The sequence below is a fragment of the Rhinoderma darwinii genome, chromosome 5 (assembly GCF_050947455.1).
Source record: "Rhinoderma darwinii isolate aRhiDar2 chromosome 5, aRhiDar2.hap1, whole genome shotgun sequence".
Lineage (NCBI taxonomy): Eukaryota > Metazoa > Chordata > Amphibia > Anura > Rhinodermatidae > Rhinoderma > Rhinoderma darwinii.
The window spans coordinates 224020091-224044095 of NC_134691.1; the positions used below are offsets into that span (position 1 = coordinate 224020091).

The window sequence follows — 24005 nt, forward strand, 5'->3', positions numbered from 1 at the left end:
GGATTGGGGATTCCGACTCCTACAGGGAGCAAAAAAGACCCTCCTCCTCCTCACATGCACTCTGCACTGTGAGGAGGAGGAGAGAGCGCGCGAGCAACGGAAGGCACGGCCGGTGATGGCCGTGTATTACCCGACCCCATAGACTTCTATGGGAGCCGGGCGGCCGGGTAAACGGCCGAAAATAGGGCATGTCCCATTTTTGGACGGCCTGTTTTCCCGGGCCGTCAAAAAATCGGTCGTGTGAATAGCCCCATCACTCACTGTCAGAAGAAGGCAGAAGTTTTGCATCGGCGTTCTCACTGGGATCGATGCCGGCCCGGGAGTGAACCAGTCCAGTCACCTGACCGGTGAGGTCAGGTGACAGGTCAGGTGACTGGTCTGGTCCACTCACGGGCCGGCATCGATCCCAGTGAGAGCACCGCTGCAAGACTCCTGCCTTCTGATCGCTGCTGCAGTCAGCAGCGATCAGCTGTTCTGATGCAGTGCCCAGCGGGACATTTACAGACTGCCCGGGACAGCCGTGAGAAACAGGGACTGTCCCGCCGGATCCGGGACGGTTGGGAGGTATGATTGCTAGTATTTGGTGGGTTCTTAATCTCATGTCCTCTCTTTCTCATATTCCTCTAATGACCAAGATATTTTATATGCATAAAACTCCTATTGCAATTCAAGTGAAGGGCTAGATGCTATTGTAAGTAAAGCATACTCCCTTAGTAATGAAAAGGGCAACTCCTGAATATATATTTAAACAAAAGAGAAAAAAAGGGAGCATACAGTAGAAGCCATATAGTAAAAATAACAACTTTATTAATCACATAAATACAGACACAACATTGTTTAAAAGGGTTACAAAAAAAGACAAAGAGACTCTATAATGTTCCAGTATGAACATGAAGGGCAGACTCCCTACAGCATATAGGGGAATGTATAGTACATTCAAGGAAATGAGTATGGGAGATGGACACCCCTTGAGGAAGCATACCGTGAAACGCGTGTTGGGGTTCATCGCATGCTCGCCAGACTCTCCTGTAAACACCAATATGGGTAAGGTTTTTTGAAGAAAGGGGAAAGGGGGGATTTATCTATCCTTGACTGATTGTTACTTGTTACAAGTACTTGATCGTAGTTCTTTAGATTACTGTGTCCCAAATATATGGAATTTACACATTACTATACGATGAACTAGTGTCTACTATATTTTTCTACCGCCCATCTCCCATACTCATTTCCTTGAATGTACTATACATTCCCCTATATGCTGTAGGGAGTCTGCCCTTTATGTTCATACTGGAACATTATAGAGTCTTTTTTTGTAACCCTTGTAAACAATGTTGTGTCTGTATTTATGTGATTAATAAAGTTGTTATTTTTACTATATGGCTTCTATGCTCCCTTTTTTTCTCTTTTGTTTAAATGACCAAGATATTTGTAGGTAGGGCGGCAATGGGTGAGGTAGGCTTATGTGTTTGTTGTCCCCAATGCTAATAGGTCATATACATAGTCTGTTGAACAGGAACACTATTGACCAGTGCTCTCTTCAATACTGGCTGCATTCATTGTATCACCTGGTGTATGACTGAATATGGCAGCATTTTGCGTCAATATCCATTTCTTAGTTTAAGATAAGTCCTCTGTCATCCTAAAATCAGGACCAGTATTATGGTGCACTTACTTTGCATTAAATATGCCTCTTTCAGGTGGTTGACAGGGGCTTCTTTATTTGGGCCGCCTGTAGCTCCCCTTGTAACCATCGATGCTGCATGTATAGTTTTCTCATTGGCCATGACGTTACTAAGGGGCCAAACCACTCGGCAGACGTCATCTTGACATAGCACATGGCTATTGGTTGAGGTTCCCTTTGACGCAACCATTGAGGGCGGGGCTAAGCCTTATTAGGCTCAAGGGTTTTTCCAGCGCGCGCTAGACCAGTCATCAGTATCCAGTACACGTCGTCAAACAAACACAGCATAATATGAGCTGACCAGCATTTATAACTTGCTAGGCAACTATACCCCTGAGGACACACGCCTGAAGTTACGGGATTGCAGAAACGCGTAGGGAAGTTTCGCATTTTAGTGGCAACCAGACCATAAATATATCTGCTATTGCCTTTACATAGTGTCGTGTGCATACCAATAATGAGCCAATATGCTCTAGACACTCTGTTTAACCCCTTCCCTCTTTGGCCACTTTTGACCTTCAGGACAGAGCCTCATTTTTCAAATCTGACATGTTTCACTTTATGTGGTAATAACTTCAGAATGCTTTTACCTATACAAGATATTCTGAGCTTGTTTTCTCATGACACATTGGACTTTATGTTACTTGCAAAATTTGCTCGATACATTCAGTATTTAATTGTGAAAAACACCAAAATTTCGCGAAAAATTGCAAAAATTTGCATTTTTCTAAATTTAAATGTATCTGCTTGTAAGACAGATAGTAATACCACACAAAATTGTTGCTAATTAACATCCCCCATATGTCTACTTTAGATTGGCATATTTTTTTTTAACATCCTTTTATTTTTCTAGGATATTACAAGGCTTAGAACTTTAGCAGCAATTTCTCAAATTTTCAAGAAAATTTGAAAAGGTTATTTTTACAGGGGCCAGTTCAGTTATGAAGTGGGTTTTAGGGCCTTATATATTAGAAACCCCCTATAAGTCACCCCATCTTAAAAGATTCACCCCTAAAAGTATTCAAAACAGCATTTAGAAAGTTTCTTAACCCTTTAGACGTTTCACAGGAATTATAGCAAACTGGAGGTGAAATTTTCAAATTTCATTTTTTTTTTTAAGAAATTCATTTTTAATCTTTTTTTTCATTGTAACACAGAAAGTTTTACCAGAGAAATGCAACTCCATATCTATTGCCCAGATTCTGCAGTTTATAGAAGTGTCCCACATGTGGTCCTAGTGTGCTAATGGAATGAAGCACAGGCCTCAGAATCAAAGGAGCACCTAGCAGATTTTCAGGCCTCCTTTTTATTAGAAAATATTTTAGGCACCATGTCAGGTTTGAAGGGCTCTTGCGGTGCCAAAACAGTGGAAATCCCCCAAAAGTGGGAAACTACACCCCTTGAGGAAATTATCTAGGGGTATAGTGAGCATTTTGACACAGCAGGTTTTTTTGCAGAAATTATTGGAAGTAGGCCGTGAAAATTAAAATCTACATTCTTTCACAGAAAATTTAGGTTTAGCAAATTTTTTCTAATTTCCACAAGGACTAAAAGGAGAAAAAGCACCACAACATTTGTAAAACAATTTTGTCCCGAGTAAAACAATACCCCACATGTGGTCATAAACGGCTGTTTGGACACACGGCGTGGCTTAGAAGGGAAAGAGCGCCTATTTGGCTTTTAGAGCTCAAATTTAGCAGAAATGGTTTGCGGAGGCCATGTTGCATTTGCAAAGCCCCTGAGGGACCAAAACAGTGAAAACGCCAAAAAAAAGTGACTGCATTTAGGAAACTACATCCCTTGAAGAATTCATCTAGTTGTGTAGTGAGCATTATGCGTTTCATAGATTTTATTAGAATTTGGCAGTGAAGATAAAAAAAAAATTTTTTTTCCAAAAAGACGTAGCTTTAGCTCCAAATTCTTCATTTTATCAACAAATAAAGAACCCCAGCATTTGTAAAGCAACTTCTCTGGAGCATGGAAATACCCCATTTGTGGTCATAAACAGCTGTTTGGGCACATGGCAAGGATCAGAATAGGAGTGTCATTTGGCTTTTGGAGTACAGGTTTTACTGGATTGGTTTCTCTTCACTATGTGGCTTTTGCAAAGCCCCTAATGTACCAGTACAGTGGAAACTCCCCAAAAGTGACTCCCTTCACTAAACTACACCCCTTGAAGAATTCATCTAGGGGTGTAGTGAGCATTTTGACCCCACAGGTGTTTCATACATTTTATTGGAATTGGAAGTGAAAATAAAAAAAAATCCTTTTTCTTCAATAAGTTTTAGCTCAAAATTTTTCATTTTCTTAACAAATAAATGAAAAAAATGGCCCCAACACTTGTAAAGCAATTTCTCACGAGTACGGCAATACCCCACGCGTGGTCATAAACTGCTGTTTGGGCACAGAGTAGGGCTCAGAAGGGAAGGAGCGCCATTTGCTTTTGGAGTACAGGTTTTGCTGGATTGGTTTCTGGCCGCTGTCGCATTTGCAAAGTCCCTGTGGGACCAAAACAGTGAATCCCCCAAGAAGTGACCCCATTTTGGAAACAACATCCCTCAAGGTATTCACCTAGGGGTGTAGTGAGCATATTAACCCCGCAGGTGTTTGCAACATCGAGTGCACACCAATTTCTGCCAGAGTGAAAATTTGATTTTTTTTCCATAGATATGCCAATATGTGGTGCCCAGCTTGTGCCACCATAACAAGACAGCTCTCTTATTATTATTCTGTGTTTCCCGGTTTTAGAAACACCCTACATGTGGCCCTAATCTTTTGCCTGGACATTCGACCAGGCTCTGGAATGAAAGAGTACCATGTAAAATTGAGCGACTTACACAGTATTGGTTCAGAATTGCAGAGGCTCCGATGTGAAATAATAACAGAAACCCCTGACAAGTGACCCCATTTTGGAAACTGCAACCCTCAAGGCATTTATTAAGGCGTGTAGTGAGCATTTTCACCCCACAGGTCTTTTCCATAAATGATTGCACTGCGGAAGGTGCAAAGTAAAAATGTAAATTTTTCCCTAGATATGCCATTTCAGTGGCAAATATGTCGTCCCCGTCTTGTGCCACTGGAGACACACACCCCAAAATTTGTTAAAAGGGTTCTCCAGAGTATGGTGATGCCATATATGTGGCAGTAAACTGCTGTTTGGGCACGCTGTAGGGTTCAGAAGGGAGGTAGCGCCATTTGGCTTTTGGAGCGTGGATTTTGCTTGGTAGTAGTTTTGTTTGGAGTCTTACTGGTGTTCCCGTTTATAATGTGGGGCATATGTAAGCTGGGCAGAGTACATCAGGGGCATAGTCAGGTGTTATAATAATAAGGTAAAAAAATGATCAAAATAATCCATAGATGTGTATGACGCTGTGAAAGAATCCTTTCTGCACAGGCCAGTATCGCACTGATAAATGTCCTTCCTTATCCCCCTTTTGGTCCACAATCCGCACATTTGCAGTTGTAGGAATTTTACTGGGAAGTGTTGTCCTGGTATAATACAGGCGCCCTCACTTCCAGCAGATATGTTTGGGCCCTCCCCTTCCTGGTTCCCTAATTTTAGTGCCTTGATAATTCGCCTCTTGAAACAGAAGAAATGTTCCCCTCAGGCTGCACAACTGGATATTTTTATTTCCTGACTTATTGGAGCCTTAACTCATTTTATTTTTTCATAGACTTAGTGGTATGAGGGCTATATTTTTGTGACTTTTTGATCACTTTTTATCCTTTTTTTTTTGGGGAGACAAGGTGACCAAAAAAAGCAGTTCTGGCACAGTTTTTTAGTTTTTTTTTTTTATATAGCGTTCACCACGCATAATAAATTACATGTTAACTTTATTCTGCGGGTCAGTCCGATTCCGGCGATACCTATTTTCTAGCACTTTTTTATGTTTTACAACTTTTTGCACAATAAAATTCCTTTTGTAAAGAGAATGGATTTTTTTCTGTCTCCAAGTTGTGAGAGCCATAACTTTATAATTTTTTCGTCGACGGAGCTGTATAAGGGTTTTTGGTTTTTTTTGCGAGACGAGTTATAGTTGTATAGGTACCATTTTTGGATACATGCGACTTTTTGATTACTTTTTATTTAAATTTTTGGGAGACAAAGTGACCAAAAAAACAGCAATTATGGCAGTTTTTTTTAGGGTTTTTTACGGCATTCACTGTGCGGGATAAATAACATAATATTTTTATAGTTCAGGTCGGTATGGTCGCAGCGATACCAAATATGTATGGCTTTATCATTTTTTTCAATAATAAATGAAGGGAAAAATGGCGATTCTGTTTTATTTTATTACTTGAAACTTTTATTGTATTTTTTTACAACTTTTATTTTAACTTTTTTTACACTTTACTTTAGTCCCACAAGGGGACTTGAAGCTGCAACTGTTTGTTTGATGTTCTAATACATTGCACTACCTATGTAGTGCAATGTATTAGAACTGTCAGTTGTTCACTGACAGCAGGCCGATCAGCCTCCGCCTCCGGTGGCATTTTCAGGCCGTTTTTGACAAGTTTTTTGGCACGGTTTCCGCGTCAAAAAACTCAGTGTGAACTTAGCCTAAAACTTCTATTGTAAAGGATCTGCCAGGCACAGCTTCGGGGTTAACGCCCATAGGTAATCAGTCGGCACCTGAGTCTATGTCTCTGAGACTGACTCCAGCTTCCACCACTCAGGCTGGCAGGCTTAGGAGTGGGAGAGCCTATCGCAGCCTGGCCAGACTTAGCTAGCTCCCGCCCTCGGTCTATTTATACCTGCCTTTCCTGTTCCTCCTTTGCTTGTGATTCTTCTCGTGTGGTTTCCTGGCCCAGCTACAGCTTCTGACTATTTGATCCTGCTCCATACTGACTTGGCTTACTGACTACTCTCCTGCTCTGCGTTTGGTACCTCGTACACTCCTGGTTTGACTCGGCTCGTTCTCCTCTCTTGTTGCTCACGGTGTTGCCGTGGGCAACTGCACCATTTCCCTTAGCTTTGTGTACCCTTGTCTGTTTGTCTCGTGCACTTACTGAGCGTAGGGACCGCCGCCCAGTTGTACCCCGTCGCCTAGGGCGGGTCGTTGCAAGTAGGCAGGGACAGAGTGGCGGGTAGATTAGGGCTCACTTGTTCGTTTCCCTACCCCTATCATTACATCTATATTGCATTGTATTATTGCCTATCAGTGTTTTCCTGACAGGCAATCCTATGGCAGGGTCCAATAGGCAAAAAAACGCACTGCGGCCTTTGTTAGGCCCCTGGCTGTTGTGACAACCCATCGGCTATATTCTCAAACTTCCTCCCTCTGTCTAACCATTTAGATGCCGGAGTTGCTATTGACAGCGGCATCTGAGGAGTTAATTGGCAGGGATCGGATTTCTCTCTGATCAGCGGGATGTTGGCTGCAGGAGCTGTGCCCGCATCATTAGCATGACATAATAGTATTGCAGTTCACAGGAATGACCCGCTCGTCGTGATGTATTATAAGTCATGGAGTGGGAAGGGGTTGAAGGGCCTGTCTGCTTTATACAATATCATTTTGTTAGATGGGTTCTCTGATGGTAAGCTCATCAAAGGTTGTCCTGCTACTGTGACACCCACTGATCAACTGTAATCTGCAGGACAACCAAGCATAAAGTGTTAAATTACCCTGCATGTCACCACAGAGGAAATAAAGCATTAAATAGTGAAATCAATAGGCTGCTCCTGTAATGCAAGAACATAAGAGGTCCTCCAGAACAAGAGAAGAAAGTTAAGGCTCCTGAACGGGAGACACCCCTTCTCCTCTATTATATCCATAACAGGATATTTATGTCTTTCGCTTAAATATCAGATTTTTGAAAATTTTGCACTTCTGGTACACCCGGCACATCAAACTGCCACCAAAAATCTGGTATATTCCCAGTTTACAGTCATAGCTACCTTCATGCCATTATGCAATACACTGTGATTTTTTTTAAAAGCATTTCACAAAAAGCTGACGCCAGCAAACCCTTAAATCACAAAAAAACACCCTCCTGTCCCTGTACATTTTGAGCTCATCCCCCTCTGCCGCCCCACACTGCTCTTCCACACAAGTAGATTACAGAGTCCTCAGGGGTATAGGGGCATTTGAGGACATGGTATTCTCAGCTAAACATGTAATGGGAGCTCTGATTATTGTTGTTTTTTTTAAGTGGTTCGATGTAAAATGTGGATGCGGACTGCAGACTCTCCCCTCTGACAGTGTCTATAGCAGCATACTTTGTCCCCATATCTTTTAACACTGTAGTGCACAGACTGACATGTATATTACTTCAATTATCCTACCATAGAGCCCATGCCAGGTTTTTAACCTGTATTTAGGCTTTCAGAAATGATATCAATAAAATATATGCACAACCTACAGCCTGGGTGCCACATGCAGCCTGCAATGCCTTTATGTACGGCACGCATACATTCTCTGTCTTGATGGTTTTAAAAGACACTGTTATGGGGGATACTGTGTGGCTGGTGCAATTTTTGCCATACTTTGTGCCTGGAACAGTTATTGCAGTACTGTGTGTCTGGCACTGTTATGTGGGGAAATTGTTGGGCTGTATGAATTCAATTTTAAAGGGAACCTGTCACCCCAGCAATACCTGGTGATAGTGGGTGAAAAATAATTTTTATGTAACCTATAATTGACTTCTAAGTAGGTATGTAGCTTCAGTATTCGTTTGTTTTTTTGTGTTCCCGCACTGTATGCTAACGAGAATAAAAGAGTCATATCTTAATTCGAAAAGAGTCATACCTTCATTCCTCAAGCCTTTCCGAGTTAATCCCGCCTCCTTACTTTTAATTGACAGCTCCTCGCCTCCCCCCAGTACACTTGAAATCCCGCGCTTGCGCATCCATGTCCCAATCTAATGCGTGTGCACAACGAGACGCCATAGTGGTGTATTTGCAGTAACTAAATTTGAGGCCCGGACAAAGCAGGGAAGGGTGTCGGGTGTCAGACGAGATTTTGATATTCTCGGGGTGCCAGTTTTTGGTCGTGGGCAGGCATAAGTAGAGGAACGAACGAGACTACCGGATTATTAGCATAAAAAGCGCAAAATGGTCGGAGGAGGAGTTTTGGAGAACAGATAACGGCAATGAACTTTTGACAGCAGCGGCCAGCGAGGGGTGAGTAAAGTTCAATAGGTGAAATGCTGGAGAAAGGTTCCCTTTAACCCCTTCCCGCTCCTGGACGTACTATTAGTTCATGGCAGCTGTATCGTTCGCGCTCCATGACCTAATAGTACGTCTCGGGAGTAACGGCCGTTTCGGCCGTCCTCCCGACACATACAGGAGCTGTGACAGCTGCTGTCTCGTACAGCAGCTGTCACAGCTCCTACAGCGGGGACCGATCGCTGTGTCCCCGCTGATTAACCACTTAAAAGCCGCGTTCTATAGAGATTGCGGCTTTTTAGGGGTTAAACTGCCATCGCCGGCCTGCTACACGACAGCGGCCGGCGATGGTGACTATGACAACCGGACACCAAACAATGGCGTCCGGCTATGCCATAGACGGAAGCCTAGTGGGTCCTGACGAAGTCAGGACCCACTATGCTTGCTGTCAGTGAGTAGCTGACAGTTCTAATACACTGCACTACGCATGTAGTGCAGTGTATTAGAATAGCGATCAGGGTCTGCTGCCCTCAAGTCCCCTAGTGGGACAAAGTAATACAGTAAAAAAAAAGTTTAAAAAAGATGTGTAAAAATAAAAAAATAAAAGTTTTAAAAGTATTAAAAGTAAAAATCCCCCCTTTTCCCTTATCAGTCATTTATTATTAATAAAAACATATAAACAAACAAATAAACTATACATAATTGGTATCACCGCGTCCGTAACGGCCTGACCTACAAAATTATTTCATTATTTATCCCGCACGGTGAACGCCGTAAAAGAAAATAATAATAAACCGTACCACAATCAAAATTGTTTGGTCACTTCACCTCCCAAAAAATGGAATAAAAAAAGATCAAAAAGTCGCATGTACCTAAAAATGGTACTGAACGAAACTACAGTTCGTTACGCAAAAAATAAGTCCTCGCACGGCTTTATTGATTGAAAAATAAAAAAATTCTGGCGCTTAGAATAAGGTAACACAAAAAGTGAATGATTTTTTACAAAACTTATTTTATTGTGCAAACGCCATAAGACATAAAAAAAACCTATAAACATCTGGTATCGCCGTATTCGTATCGCCCCGCAGAATAAAGTGAATATGTCATTTATAGCTCACGGTGAATGCTGTAAATAAAATAGAATAAAAAAACAATAGTAGAATAACTGTTTTTTAGTCACCACGCCACCTAAAAATAGAATAAAAACTGATCAAAAAGTTTCATGCACCCCAAGAAAACTACAATGGATTCCTCAAGGGGTCTAGTTTCCAAATTGGGGTCACTTTTGGGGGGTTGCCAATGTTTTGGCACCACAAGACATCTTCAAACGGGACATGGTGCCTAATAAAAAGGAGGCCTCATAATCCGCTAGGTGCGCCTTTGCTTCTGAGGCCGGTGCTTCCGTCCATTACCGCACTAGGGCCACATGTCGGATATTCCTCAAAACTGCAGAATCTGGGCAATACGTATTAAGTTGCGTTTCTCTGATAAATCCTTTTGGGTTATAAAAAAAATGGTATAAAGAGGATTTTCTGACAAAAATAAAAATGTAAATTTCACCTCTACTTTGCTCTAAATTTCTGTGAAACACCTAAAGGGTTCATAAACTTTCTAAACGCTGTTGTGAATACTTTGAGGGGTCTAGTTTCTAAAATGGGGTGTTTGATAGGGGTTTCTAATATATGGGCCCCTCAAAGCAACTTCAGAACTGAACTGTAACCCAAAAAAATAAATCAATTAGGCAATACTTTGCTTCTTACATTATACTGATAATGAGCCGTGCTCATCCCGAGATGACCCCAGTTTTGACCATTTGTATAAACGGAGACCCCTATTAGACCGTTTCAGTACCCGGTTTTCCCAATCATACACCCCGAGAAGTGTATTTCTATTGATGAGTCCCTGGTACATTTTAAAGGGAGGGTTCAATTCCGCGAGTACCTGCCGGGTAAGAGGGCAAGGTATGGCGTGAAGATGTATAAGCTATGCGAGAGTGCATCAGGGTATACCTACAGGTTTAGGATATATGAAGGGAAGGCCACCCCCAAACCAGACTGCATCCTGGACTACAATAGGTACATGGGAGGGGGGGACTCGTCAGATCAAGCCCTACAGCGCCATGCGGTGTGGTATAAGAAGTTGGCCGGGCACATCATACAGATGGCATTGTACAATGCGTACGTGCTACATCGATGTACAGGCCAGAGGGGAACTTTCCTGGAATTTCAAGAGGTGGTTATCAAGAACCTAATCTTTAGGGACCAAGAAGAGGGAGCACCCAGTACTTCTGGAAGCGGGGCCACACACATCGTACCAGGGCAACACTTTCCAGGAGAAGTTCCTCAAACTGGCAAGAAGGGAAAAAGTCAAAAGAGGTGCAAAGTCTGTTATAAGAGGGCGATAAGGGATGACACAATATATCAATGTGACACGTGTCCCGAATAACCAGAGCTCTGTATGAAAGAGTGTTTTAAAATTTATCATATATCCCTTGGTTTATAATTTACCCCAATTTTACTTACCCTGATGCACTCCGCACAACTTATTCCCCCTCGTCTTTCCCCTCTGGGCTCTGCTGTGTGCCCAGGCAGCTGATAACAGCCACATGTAGGGTATTGCCATACCCGGGAGAACCCACATTACAGTTTATGGGGTGTAGGTCTCCGGTCAAAAAGCTCACTACACCTCTAGATGAATGCCTCAAGGGTGTAGTTTTTAAAACGGGGTCACTTCTTGGGGGTTTCAACTGTACTGGTACCTCAGGGGCTTCTGCATACATGACTTCGCACTAGAAAATCCCCAGTAGGCCAAATGGTGGTCCTTTCCTTCTGAGCCCTCCAATGGGCCCGAACGGCAGTTTATCACCGCAAATGGGGTATTGCGGCACTCAGAACAAATTGCGCAACAGAATGGGTTATTTTGTTTCTTGTGAAAATAAGAAATTTTCAGCCAAAACTACATATTATTTGAAAGAAATAATTTTGTTTTAAGTCCCAGCCCAATTCAAATAAGTTCTGTGAAAAAACTATGGGGTCAAAATGGTCACAACACCAATAAATGAATTCCTTGAGGGGTGTAGTTTCCAAAATGGGGTCACTTCTGGTGGGTTTCTATTGCTTTGATACCTCTGAGGCTCTGCAAATGCGACAAAGCACCCGCAAACCAATCCAGCAAAATCTGGACTCCAACAAACACATAGCGCTCCTTTCCTTCTGAGCCCTCCCATGGGCGCAAACGGCAGTTTATCACCACAAATGGGGTATTGTCGCACTAAGGACAAATTGGGCAACAAAATGGGGTATTTTGTTCCCTGTGAAAATAAGAAATTATTATCACAAATGACATTTTATTGGAAAAAATGAGATTTTTTTCATTTCACAGCCCAATTCAAATACGTGCTGTGAAAAAACTGTGCGGTCAAAATGGTAACAACAACCATAAATGAATTCCTTGAGGGGTGTAGTTTCCAAAATGGGGTCACTATTGGGGGATTCCTACTGTTTTGGCACCTCAACACCTTTTCAAACCTGGCATGCTGCCTAAAATATATTCTAATAAAAAAGAGGCCTCAAAATGCACTAGGTGCTTCTTTGCTTCTAGGGCTTGTGTTTTAGTCCACGAGCGCAGTAGGGCCACATGTGGGACATTTCTAAAAACTGCAGAATCTGGACAATACATATTTAGTAGTGTTTCTCTGGTAAAACCTTCTGTGTTACAGAAAAAAAATTTAATACAATTGAAATTCAGCAAGAAAAATGAAATTTGCAAATTTCACCTCCACTTTGCTTTCTAAATGCTGTTTTGAATACTTTGAGGGGTCTAGTTTTTAAAATGTTTTTAAAATGGGGTGTTTTATCAGGGTTTCTAATACATAGGCCCCTCAAAGCCACTTCAGAACTCAAGAGGTACCTTAAAAAAAAGGCTTTTGAAATTTTCTTAAAAATATGAGAAATTGCTGTTTATGTTCTAAGCCTTGTAACGTCCAAGAAAAAAAAAAGAATGTTCAAAAAACGATGCCAATCTAAAGTAGACATATGGGAAATGTGAACTAGTAACTATTTTGGGTGGTATAACCGTCTGTTTTACAAGCAGATGCATTTCAATTCTGAAAAATGCTATTTTTTCTAAATTTTCTCTAAATTTTGCAATTTTTCACCAATAAACACTGAATATATCGACCAAATTTTACCACGAACATGAAGCCCAATGTGTCACGAGAAAACAATCACAGAATCGCTTGGATAGGTTTAAGCATTCCGACGGTATTACCACATAAAGTGAAATATGTCAGATTTGAAAAATGGGCTCTGAGACTTAAGGCCCAAACTAGGCTGCGTCCTTAAGGGGTTAAGCAACTCAACCGGTTCCCAGCTGCTGGGTGTGTATTTACGGCCAGCGGTCAGGGTCCTTAAAACCCGTGCCATAGACTATTTATGGCACAGGTTTTATCTTGCTGCCCGAGCGATCAGGCAGCTGAATGACGGGGCTCCGGCAGTCAGTGACTGCCGGGGACCCTGAGGAGAAGATAGAAGCAGCTTTCGCTGCTCCTATCTTCTCTAAACTCTTCTCAATGAGTGCTGTGTAAATGAATAGCCGCTGCCTCTATTGGTCCCGGCGATCATGTGACTGGTCACATGATCGCTGGGATGCCGTTAGTGGCAGAGTGCTGCTGGGTCTTACTACACCCAGCATAGTTCTACTAGTGACAATAGGCACTATAAGAGGGATGATTTCCCCTGTAACTGTGGTCTAGTTACAGTGGAAAAACATGGTGTAGAAGAAGTTAAAAAAAAAAAAAGGTATTTTCTGACCTTTGAGGGACAGACCATAGTAATAAAAAAATAAAAGTAAAGTAAAGTGCAAAAAAAACAACAAATAAAACATCCCCCCCGCCAGTCATTGTTGTAACGCCAATTATCCTAAAATAGACATGTAATATATTAAAATTTACGGTAGACAATGACTATCACAAATAACAGGTCTATTTTTAGGCAAAACTATGTTATTACCAGAAAAAAAATTGCTAAAAAATAAAAAAGCTTATTTTTTACTATTATTTTCAAACTTTAAGCCTAAAAATTCTAAAATAGCAAAAAGGATGTGTATAAAAAGAGAAACCTGCATTGTCTACGAAAAAAAACAATGCAAAAATCACGTCGCTAGCCCAACAAATAAAAGTTATAGCCGTTTAACTAACGCGTGCTAAAAAGGGATAAATAGTGTCTGTTCCTGAAGGATCAAAATAGCCCTGTCCTGAACTGGTTAACCCCTTCCCGCCGGATCACGTATATATACGTCATTAAAATCGGTGGCTTACCGCCTTTTCACGTAAATATACGTCATGGAAATGAAGCTGGCTCAGGAGCTGAGCCAGCGACATCACCACCGGGTGACAGCTGTATGTTACAGCTGGCACCCTAAGGTATCGGCCAGGACCGGAGCTAGCCTCCGATCCGACCGATTAACCCCTCACATGCTGCGTTCAATAGAGATCGCAGCATGTGAGGAGTTTATAGCCACCGGCACCCCAGCAACGTGATCGCTGGGTTGCCGGTGGCTGCAAAGGCGATCGGAGGGCTAATGCTTACCTCCCGATCAGCCTGTAACGGAATCCTCCTATGCCCCGTCGTCGGCGGGGCCCAGGAGGCTTCCGGTAACATCGGCAAGATGGCGCCGGCTCAGCTTCCGGCTCAGAAGCTGAGCCGGCGTCATCAGCAGTGGGTGTCCGCTGTATGTTACAGCGGACACCCCGATCTATCGCCAGGAACCGGAGCTAGCTCCGATTCCTGGCATTAACCCCTTCGATGCAGCGATCCATTGTGATCGCTGCATCCTAGAGGTTTGTAGAAAATCGGCAGCCTTGCCATGCGATGGCAAGGCTGGCGACTGCTACCATGGCAACAGGAGCCCTAACAATGGACTCCTGTCTGCCATTACGTAAGCTGATTAGGCCCCGCCCAGAGGCGGAGCCTAATCGGCTTGCTGTCAGTGAACAACTGACAGTTCCAATACATTGCACTACATAGGTAGTGCAATGTATTAGAACATCAAACAAATAGTTGGACATTCAAGTCCCCTAGTGGGACTAAAGAAAAGTTTAAAAAAAAGTGTAAAAAAAGTAAAAATAAAAGTTGGAAAACATACAATAAAAGTTTCAAATAATAACACAAAACACAATCGCCCTTTTTCCCTTATAAGTCATTTATTATTGAAAAAAATAATAAAGCCATACATATTTGGTATCGCAGCGATCGTAACGACCTGAACTATAAAAATATTATGTTATTTATTCCGCACAGTGAACGCCGTTAAAAAAACCTCAAAAACACTGCCATAATTACTGTTTTTTTGGTCACTGTCTTCCAAAAATTGAAATAAAAAGTGATCAAAAAGTCGCATGTATCCAAAAATGGTACCGATAAAATCTATACCTCGTCTCGCAAAAAAAACAAGCCCTCACACAGCTCCATCGACGAAAAAATGTAAAAGTTATGGCTCTCACAACTTGGCAACAGAAAAAATACATTCTCTTTCCAAAAGTAATTTTATTGTGCAAAAAGTTATAAAGAAGTTCTATAAATTTGGTATCGCCGGAATCGTACTGACCCGCAGAATAAAGGTAACATGTAGTTTATAACGTACGGTGAACGGTGTATATAAAAAAAAAAGTGGCACAAGCTGGGCATGACATTTGACACTGAATTGGCATATCTAGGGAAACTATTTAATTTGTACCTTCCGCAGCGCAATCATTTATAGAAAAGACACGTGGGGTGAAAATGCTCACTACACCTCTTAATAAATGCCTTGAGGGGTGCAGTTTCCAAAATGGGGTCACTTCTCAGGGGTTTCTTTTATTATTTCACATCAAAGCCTCTGCAATTGTGAACCAATACTTTATAAGTCGCCAAATTAGGCCTCAATTTTACATGGTACTCTTTCACTCCTGAGCCCTGTCGAATGTCCAGGCAAAAGATTAGGGCCACATGTAGGGTGATTCTAAAACAGGGAAACACCGCATAATAATTGAGAGCTGTCTTGTTATGGTGGCACAAGCCGGGCACCACATATTGGCGTATCTAAGGAAAAATTCCCATTTTCATTCTCCCACATCGTGTGCACACGAATTTCTGCAAAACACCTGTGGGGTTAACATGCTCACTACACCCCTAGGTGAATACCTTGAGGGTGTTGTTTCCAAAATGGCGTCACTTCTGGGGGGGATCCACTGTTTTGGTCCCACATGGACTTTGCAAATGCAACATAGCGACCAGAAACCAAATGCAGCAAAATCTGTACACCAAAAGCAAATGGCGCTCCTTCCCTTCTGAGCCCTGCCGTGTGCCCAAACAGCATTTTACGACCACGTGTGGGGTATTGCCGTACTCCAGAGAAGTTGCTTTACAAGCGTTGGGGTTCTTTTTTTCCTTTATTTGTTGAGAAAATTAAAAATTTGGAGCTAAAGCTACGTCTTATTGAAGAAAAAGGATTTTTTTTATTTTCACTGCCCAATTCTAATAAAATCTATGAAACACCTGTGGGGGCAAAATGCTCACTACACCCCTAGATGGATTCCTCAAGGGTTGTAGTTTTCTCAATGGAGTCACTTTTTTGGCGTTTTCACTGTTTTGGTACCTCAGGGGCTTTGCAAATGCGACATGGCCTCCGCAAACCATTCCTGCTAAATTTGAGCTCCAAAAGCCAAATGGCGCTCTTTCCCTTCTAAGCTCCGCCGTGTGTCCAAACATCCGTTTATAACCACATGTGGGGTAATGTTTTACTCGGGAGAAATTGCTTTACAAATGTTGTGGTGCTTTTTCTCCTTTAGTCCTCGTGGAAATTAGAAAAAATTAGCTAAACCTACATAATCTTTGAAAGAATGACGATTTTTATTTTCACGGCCTACTTCCAATAATTTCTGCAAAAAACCTGCTGTGTCAAAATGCTCACTATACCCCTAGATAATTTCCTCAAGGGGTGTAGTTTCCAAAATGGGGTCACTTTTGGTGGATTTCCACTGTTTTGGCACCGAAAGAGCCCTTGAAACCTGACATGGAGCCTAAAATATTTTCTAATAAAAAGGAGGCCCAAAATCCACTGGGTGCTCCTTTGCTTCTGAGGCCGGTGCTTCAGTCCATTACCACACTAGGGCCACATGTGGGATATTTCTAAAAACTGCAGAATCTGGGCAATAAATATTGAGTTGCATTTCTCTGGTAAAAACTTCTGTGTTACAAAAAAAATAGAATAAAAATGAATTTCTGCAAAAAAAAAATGAAATTTGAAAATTTCACCTCTACGTTGCTTTAATTCCTGTGAAACGTTTAAAGGGTTAAGAAACTTTCTAAATGCTGTTTTGAATACTTTGAGGGGTGAAGATTTTAAAATGGGGTGACTTTTTGGCGGTTTCTAATATATAAGGCCCTAAAAGCCGCTTCACAACTGAACTGGCCCCTGTAAAAATAGCCTTTTGAAATTTTCTTGAAAATGTGAGAAATTGCTGCTAAAGTTCTAAGCCTTGTAACGTCCTAGAAAAATAAAAGGATGTTCAAAAAACGATGCCAATCTAAAGTAGACATATGGGGGATGTTAATTAGCAACAATTTTGTGTGGTATAACTGCCTGTCTTACAAGCAGATACATTTACATTTAGAAAAATGCAAATTTTTGCAATTTTTCACCAAATTTTGGTGTTTTTCACTGGTAAATATTGAATTTATCGACCACATTTTTCCACTATCATAAAGTCCAATGTGTCACGAGAAAACAATCTCAGAATCACTTTGATAGGTAAAAGCGTTCCGGAGTTATTACCACATAAAGTGAAATATGTCAGATTTGAAAAAATGGGTCTGGTCCTGAAGGCCAAAATGAGCTTGGTCCTGAAGGGGTTAAAGGAGCAATCCAGGCAAAACTATTACTGTGTTATGCCTAGTGCAGACCGTGACTAGCATTCTCTATGGTGCTCTATGAAATCCTGTGTCATCCTTGTCGCCTCAGACTCTGCACACGGCATAACACAGGGCAATTCCCATCTTAAACATTTATGGCTGCACATCCACATAATATAACCAAAATTTCTGATAGGTTCAGCATTCTGAAGCGGAAACAAGTTTGAGAGATGGCCACGCATGCATGCGCTTCTATCTATAGTAGTATATAGCAGTTGTGAAATGCTGAGCTGTTACTGTAAGGGTATGTGCACACGATAACGACAGTTACGGCTAAAATTACGGAGCTGTTTTCAGGAGAAAACCGCTCCTGCATTTCAGACGTAATTGCTCGTACTCGCGTTTTGCGAGGCGTCAATTACGGACGTAATTTGGAGCTGTTCTTCATTGAAGTCAATGAAAAACGGCTCAAATTACGTCCCAAGAAGTGTCCTGCACTTCTTTGACGATGCTGTTATTTTACGCGCCGTCATTTGACAGCAACGCGTAAAATTACAGGTCGTCGGCACAGTACGTCGGCAAACCCATTGAAATGAATGGGCAGATGTTTGCCAACGTATTTAAGCTGTGTTTTCAGGCGTAATTCGATGCGTAAAACGCCTAGTTTACGCCTGAAAATAGGTCATGTGAACCCAGCCTAACTCCTATAACTACAATGGGGATAGTCATATGACTGAGCTCTTCCCTAGAGTGCATAACAGGGGAGCAAGAATCCTCCTTCTATCAGATATTTATAACCTATACGGTCGATATGCTATAAATGCCTCAGATAGGAATACCCCTTTAAGTTTTATTGCGGGCCATCGGAGTGGTACAATGATGTGACCATCAGACCAGAAAAGGTTGTGTACCCCTGTTTTATATAGCGCACAATCACCATTTGCACTTTAGAACCTATTTACTAGCAGTGCGGGATCAGGGTATTTTTTCTGCCCTACTCGCAATTTGCAAATCTATGCAGCTCTCGCTTCAGCAACCTCTATGTCAACCTACATTTTTGGCTTTAAAGGGAGTCTTTCATTACATTTTAGGCTAACAAGACTTTTTTTTACATTCCGCTGCGCATCGTAATCGTATGCGAATTAGGTTGTAGGGTCCGCTGAACCAGGAAGTGTCCGGCTTCTACAGCTCCAACCACCCCCCTTCCCGATGCCGGTGATTGAAGGCTCTGTATATATGACGATAAAGACAAGCAGAACTGTCAAACAATTGCAGATGGAAAGGGAGCTCCCTAGTGAGAAGCAGGCCGAAAGAGGAGCGTGCCGGCGCTCCTTTATGACGTCATGAAGGAGCGCAGATCCCTTTCGCGTACTGCTATTTCGTTGGTGGTAGGTGAGCAATGGCCACACAGCCCCCTGTGTGCCCCAAACACCCCACCCTGTTGACAGTGCTACACCCCCCCCCCTCATTGTAGTTAGCTTCATTTGCGCTCCCTCTAGGAGTGTAATCCCCAGCTAGAGCGTTGCTGGCGCGGGCAGTGGGTAACTCTGTTGGAGGAGCCCCTGACATCAGGGGCTCCTCCGCAGAGGAATCCCCGGCCAAAGCGTTGGCAAAGCACTGGCTGGGGATTACACTCCTAGAGGGAGCCCCATAGGAGCTATCCATAGGGGTGGCACTATCTATACGGTGTGTGTGTGTGTGTGTGTGTGTGTGTGTGTGTGTGTGTGTGTGTGTGTGTGTGTGTGTGTGTGATTATCTATAGGGGGGGTTTGTGGGGCATATCTACATGTGGGTGGGTGTGGCACTATCTACAGAGGGCATTGTGGCACTATCTACAAAGGGCACTGTGGCACTATAAAGATGGCACTGTGGCACTTTCTAAAGGGCACTATGGCATTATCTACAGAGGACACTGTGGCATTATCTACAGAGGGCACTGTGGCATTATCTACAGAGGGCACTGTGGCATTATCTAGAGGGCACTGTGGCATTATCGACAGAGGGCACTGGCATTATCGACAGAGGGCACTGTGGCATTATCTACAGAGGGCACTGTGGCATTATCTACAGAGGGCACTGTCGCATAATATATGGGGGTGTGGCACTATCTACAGAGGGCACTGTGGCTATACCTACAGAGGGCACTGTGACAGAATCTAAAAAGGGGCTGCTCAATCTTGACATTCTTGTGTCTGCCAAATGCTTCCAACTAAGCAGCCAGACTGCATTTAACGACACTTAAACTGGATTGTTAAAATAAGCACATGGAGTAAACTCGCAGATTTCCGGTATGTTTATACCTAGCAGTAGTATTATAGTAATGTAGTATTATTATAGTAATGTAGCACCCCCAGACGAAGGCGGAAGCCGAAACGCGTTGGGGCCGGTCGCCATTCTCTGAGTCTCAGCTACATGGGTTAGTACTCTGTTACCTATCGTTCGCTGTTTTTGTTGCTCAATATATACGAATTACATTTAGCATTCACACATGTATGAGCAAAACTTTGGATGTAATACTCTCCATTGGTCCTGTTACAAATCAATTTCCAATGTATGTTACAAACATCCCTCCCAATTATTCTTAAACAGTAGAACACTTCATTCGTAGCCAGTATACCTTATCACATTCACACCATGCTATATGCATTTTTGTTTTGAGGTGTATCCCAATAAGTTCATATTCACATGACTTCTTTTGTTGAACATTTGACTCTTGTTTAGCGGCCATGCTTTTATTTGTGATTGATTTTTAGAAACTTATATTTGTAACCAGTATAATATTGTTGTGTAATAAAAAGATTATATATTTATATATTTTTGGACTTATAGACTCCATGGTCCTTTCTTTGTTTGGTCTAATATGTATTGGGAGTACAGTCGCGTTACAAGGGAGGATATATTTTGCTAGATGATGCAGTATGTATGCCCTGTGTATAGGATTTATTGTTATAGTAATGTAGTAGTGTTATAGTAATGTAATGTAGTATTATTATAGTAATGTAGTATTGTTATAGTAAGTAATGTAGTATTATAGTAATATAGTATTATTATAGTAATGTAGTAATATTATAGTAATTCAGTATTATAGTCATTTAATGTAGTATTATTATAGTAATGTAGTATTGTTATAGTAATATAATATTATAGTAATGTAGTATTGTTCCAGAAATGTAGTATTATAGTAATGTAGTATTATTATAGTAATGTATTATTATTATCGTAGTGTAGTATTGTTATAGTAATGTAGTATTATTATAGTAATGTATTATTATTATAGTAGTGTAGTATTGTTATAGTAATGTAGTAGTATTATAGTAATGTAGTAGCATTATAGTAATGTAGTATTGTTATAGTAAGTAATGTAGTATTATAGTAATATAGTATTATTGTAGTATTATAGTCATGTAATGTAGTATTATTATAGTAATGTAGTATTGTTATAGTAATGTAATATTATAGTAATGTAGTATTGTTCCAGAAATGCAGTATTATAGTAATGTAGTAGTATAGTAACGTAGTATTATTATAGTAATGTAGTATTGTTATTGTAGTGTAATATTGTTATAGTAATGTAGTATTGTTATAGTAATGTAGTAATGTAGTATTGTTCCAGTAATGTAGTATTATTATAGTAATGTAGTTTCATAGTAATGTAGTATTGTTATAGTATCGTAGTATTATTATAGTAATCTAGTATTGTTATAGCAGTTAAAATAATGAATTGCTTAACAATATTTTTGTATTGTATCAAATTTGAAAGTAATGCGGCCCGTCAACTTCATATTTTTTTCTATGTGCGGCCCATTTACCCAGCCGAGTTTGAGACCCCTGATCTAGACTATGCTAGAAGCCTTTCCTGACAGATAGAGCCAAGGAAGGAAAGCAGCACTTCAAATGAACATATTGTGGAATGGGTGCCAGTGATTAAGACCTTAGTCCAGGTCCAAGTCACATGAAACATAAAGAAGTCACAGCACAGCAAGAAAAATTTAATTAAAGCAGTCGTTTTTTTTATCCATGATGCAAAGTTTGAAATAGGCCCTGTGATATGGCTGAAACATTGCATCATTGATGAAAAACCACTGCTTTAATAGGATTTTTTTCTTGGAGTGCAGCAACTTCTTTATGTTTTAAATGGACAGACGGACGGACAGATGATACATTTTAATGTTTCAAATCATCCAACTAATTTTAATATAACAAAAGTAAACACAAAATGCAGCTCTTAAATGATTGTTCCATTTATTGATATAGATTTATTAAAACCTTTATCACCCATTTTAAAAAGTAATTGCCCCCCTAAACCTAATAACTTGTGTCATGCTTGGCAACAACTGTAATCTAGCGTTTGCGATAAGTCTTTTACATCGGTGTGGAGACATTTTTACCCACTCTTCTTTGCAGAATAGTTTTAATTCAGCTACATTGGAAGGTTTTCGAGCGTTAACTGCCTGTTACAGGTCTTGCCACGGCATTTCAATGGGATTAAAGTCATGACTTTGACACTGCCACTCCAAAACCTTAGTTTTGTTTCTGATAGACAGAAGAATTCCTGGTTCCATCAATTATGACAAGTCGTCCTGACCCTGCAGAAGCAAAGCAGCCCCAGGCCATTACACCATCTCTACAATGTTTCACTGTTAATATGATGTTCTTTCGGTAGAATGCAGAGTTCGCTTTACTCCAGATGTAAAAAGAAAACATGTCTTTCAAAAAGTTTCACCTTTGACTCATCAGTCCACAAAATATTATCTCAAAAGTCTTGTGGGTCGTCTAGATGTTTTGTAAGACGAGCCTTTGTGTTCTTTTTGCTCAGCTGTGATTTGCATTTTGCAGCTCTTCCATGGATGCCATTTTTGCCCAGTGTCTTTCTTATTGTCGAATCGTGTACATTGACCTTAAATTAGGCAAGTGAAGCCTACAGTTCTCTAGATATTTGTCTGGGTTCTTTTGTGACCTCCTGGGTGAGTTGTTAATGCACTCTTGGCAAAGTTTTGGTAGGCCGGTCACTCCTGGGAAGGTTCACCACTGTTCCAAGTTCTCCTTCTGTATAATGGCTCTTACACTTGTTCTCTATCTTTAATTGTAGGCCTTCATTGACTCCTAGAGTTTTAGCAATGGCTTTGCAACCCTTTCCAGACTGATTTTTCTTTTTGGCATCTGTATTTTAATCTCTTTAGAAAATACCATCACGTGCTGCTTTCTGAAACCTTCTATTCTGCTTAACGTTGCCAGATAGGTTCTATTTAAGCGATGTTAAGATTCAACAGGTCTGGCAGTAATCATGCCTGGGTGTCAATTGAATTTGGTTAACTGATTGGTTTAGTAGCTGAGGGGCAATTATTTTATTTACATAAGGCCAGGTAGGGCTGAACAGCATTTCTCCATCAATAAATAAAATCATTTAAAAACAGCATTTTATTTTTACTTCGTTTATTTTTGTATACTATTAAAAGTAGTTGGATGATCTGAAACATTTAAGTATGACAAATATGCAAAAATAGAAGAATTCTGGGATGGGGCAAATATTTTTTCACAGCACTGTAAATAGTAATGGGATAGATAGATAGATAGATAGATAGATAGATAGATAGATAGATAGATAGATAGATAGATAGATAGATAGATAGATAGATAGATAGATAGATAGATAGATAGATAGATAGATAGATAGATAGATAGATAGATAGATAGATAGATAGATAGATAGATAGATAGATAGATAGATAGATAGATAGATAGATTACATTTAATCTTACATTTAACACTAATCGTTCCGTCCTTTCATTATATTAAAAGAAAGCTGCAAAATGTATTGCAATTTAAATTCATACTTTTCATTTAAAATTTAACAATTAAACATATGGACAAATATTTATATAGAATAAAATAAAATATATGTCACATTACAGACAGGATAATTGCTCGTTTCTGAACTGTTAGATATATAATATATGCACACAAAGTATAGGCAAAAATATCCTATTAGAAAAAGTTATATTTACCATGATGTTTACAGGTGCAAGTTGCCATCTCGGTTTGGACAAAAGCCCCTCCAGGCATGTTACCTCCACAACAAGCAGGTCTAGGGACAGGTAAGGTTAGTAGTCACTGACTAAGTGTAGTCTGAACTGCTTCTTCATCTATAATTTACTGTTAGGCCAGTGCTCCTTGGTCTGGTTTTGCATCTGTAGAAATGACGGCAGTAACTTTCTACAGCACTTTAACTCCTGGCAATAAATAATGAAGTTCTCTTGTTCAGAAGACTTGTGACTTGAGGAAGAGGAGGGACTAGCAATGTGTCTGAGGTATTGGTGTATCTATG

The 24005-nt window shown here is 40.8% G+C and overlaps 1 protein-coding gene across 1 annotated transcript in view; it reads right to left on the reverse strand.

Annotated features, from left to right (window-relative positions):
• The window catches only part of DCLK3 (doublecortin like kinase 3), a 71625-nt gene extending 47769 nt beyond the window's left edge, over window positions 1–23856 (reverse strand). Inside the window, exon 1 of the mRNA XM_075828536.1 lies at window positions 23686–23856. Within this exon, the coding sequence (XP_075684651.1) occupies window positions 23686–23743 (58 nt within the window). The 5' untranslated portion in view covers window positions 23744–23856. The remainder of the gene's footprint in view (window positions 1–23685) is intronic.
• Window positions 23857–24005: the final 149 nt, after the last annotated feature.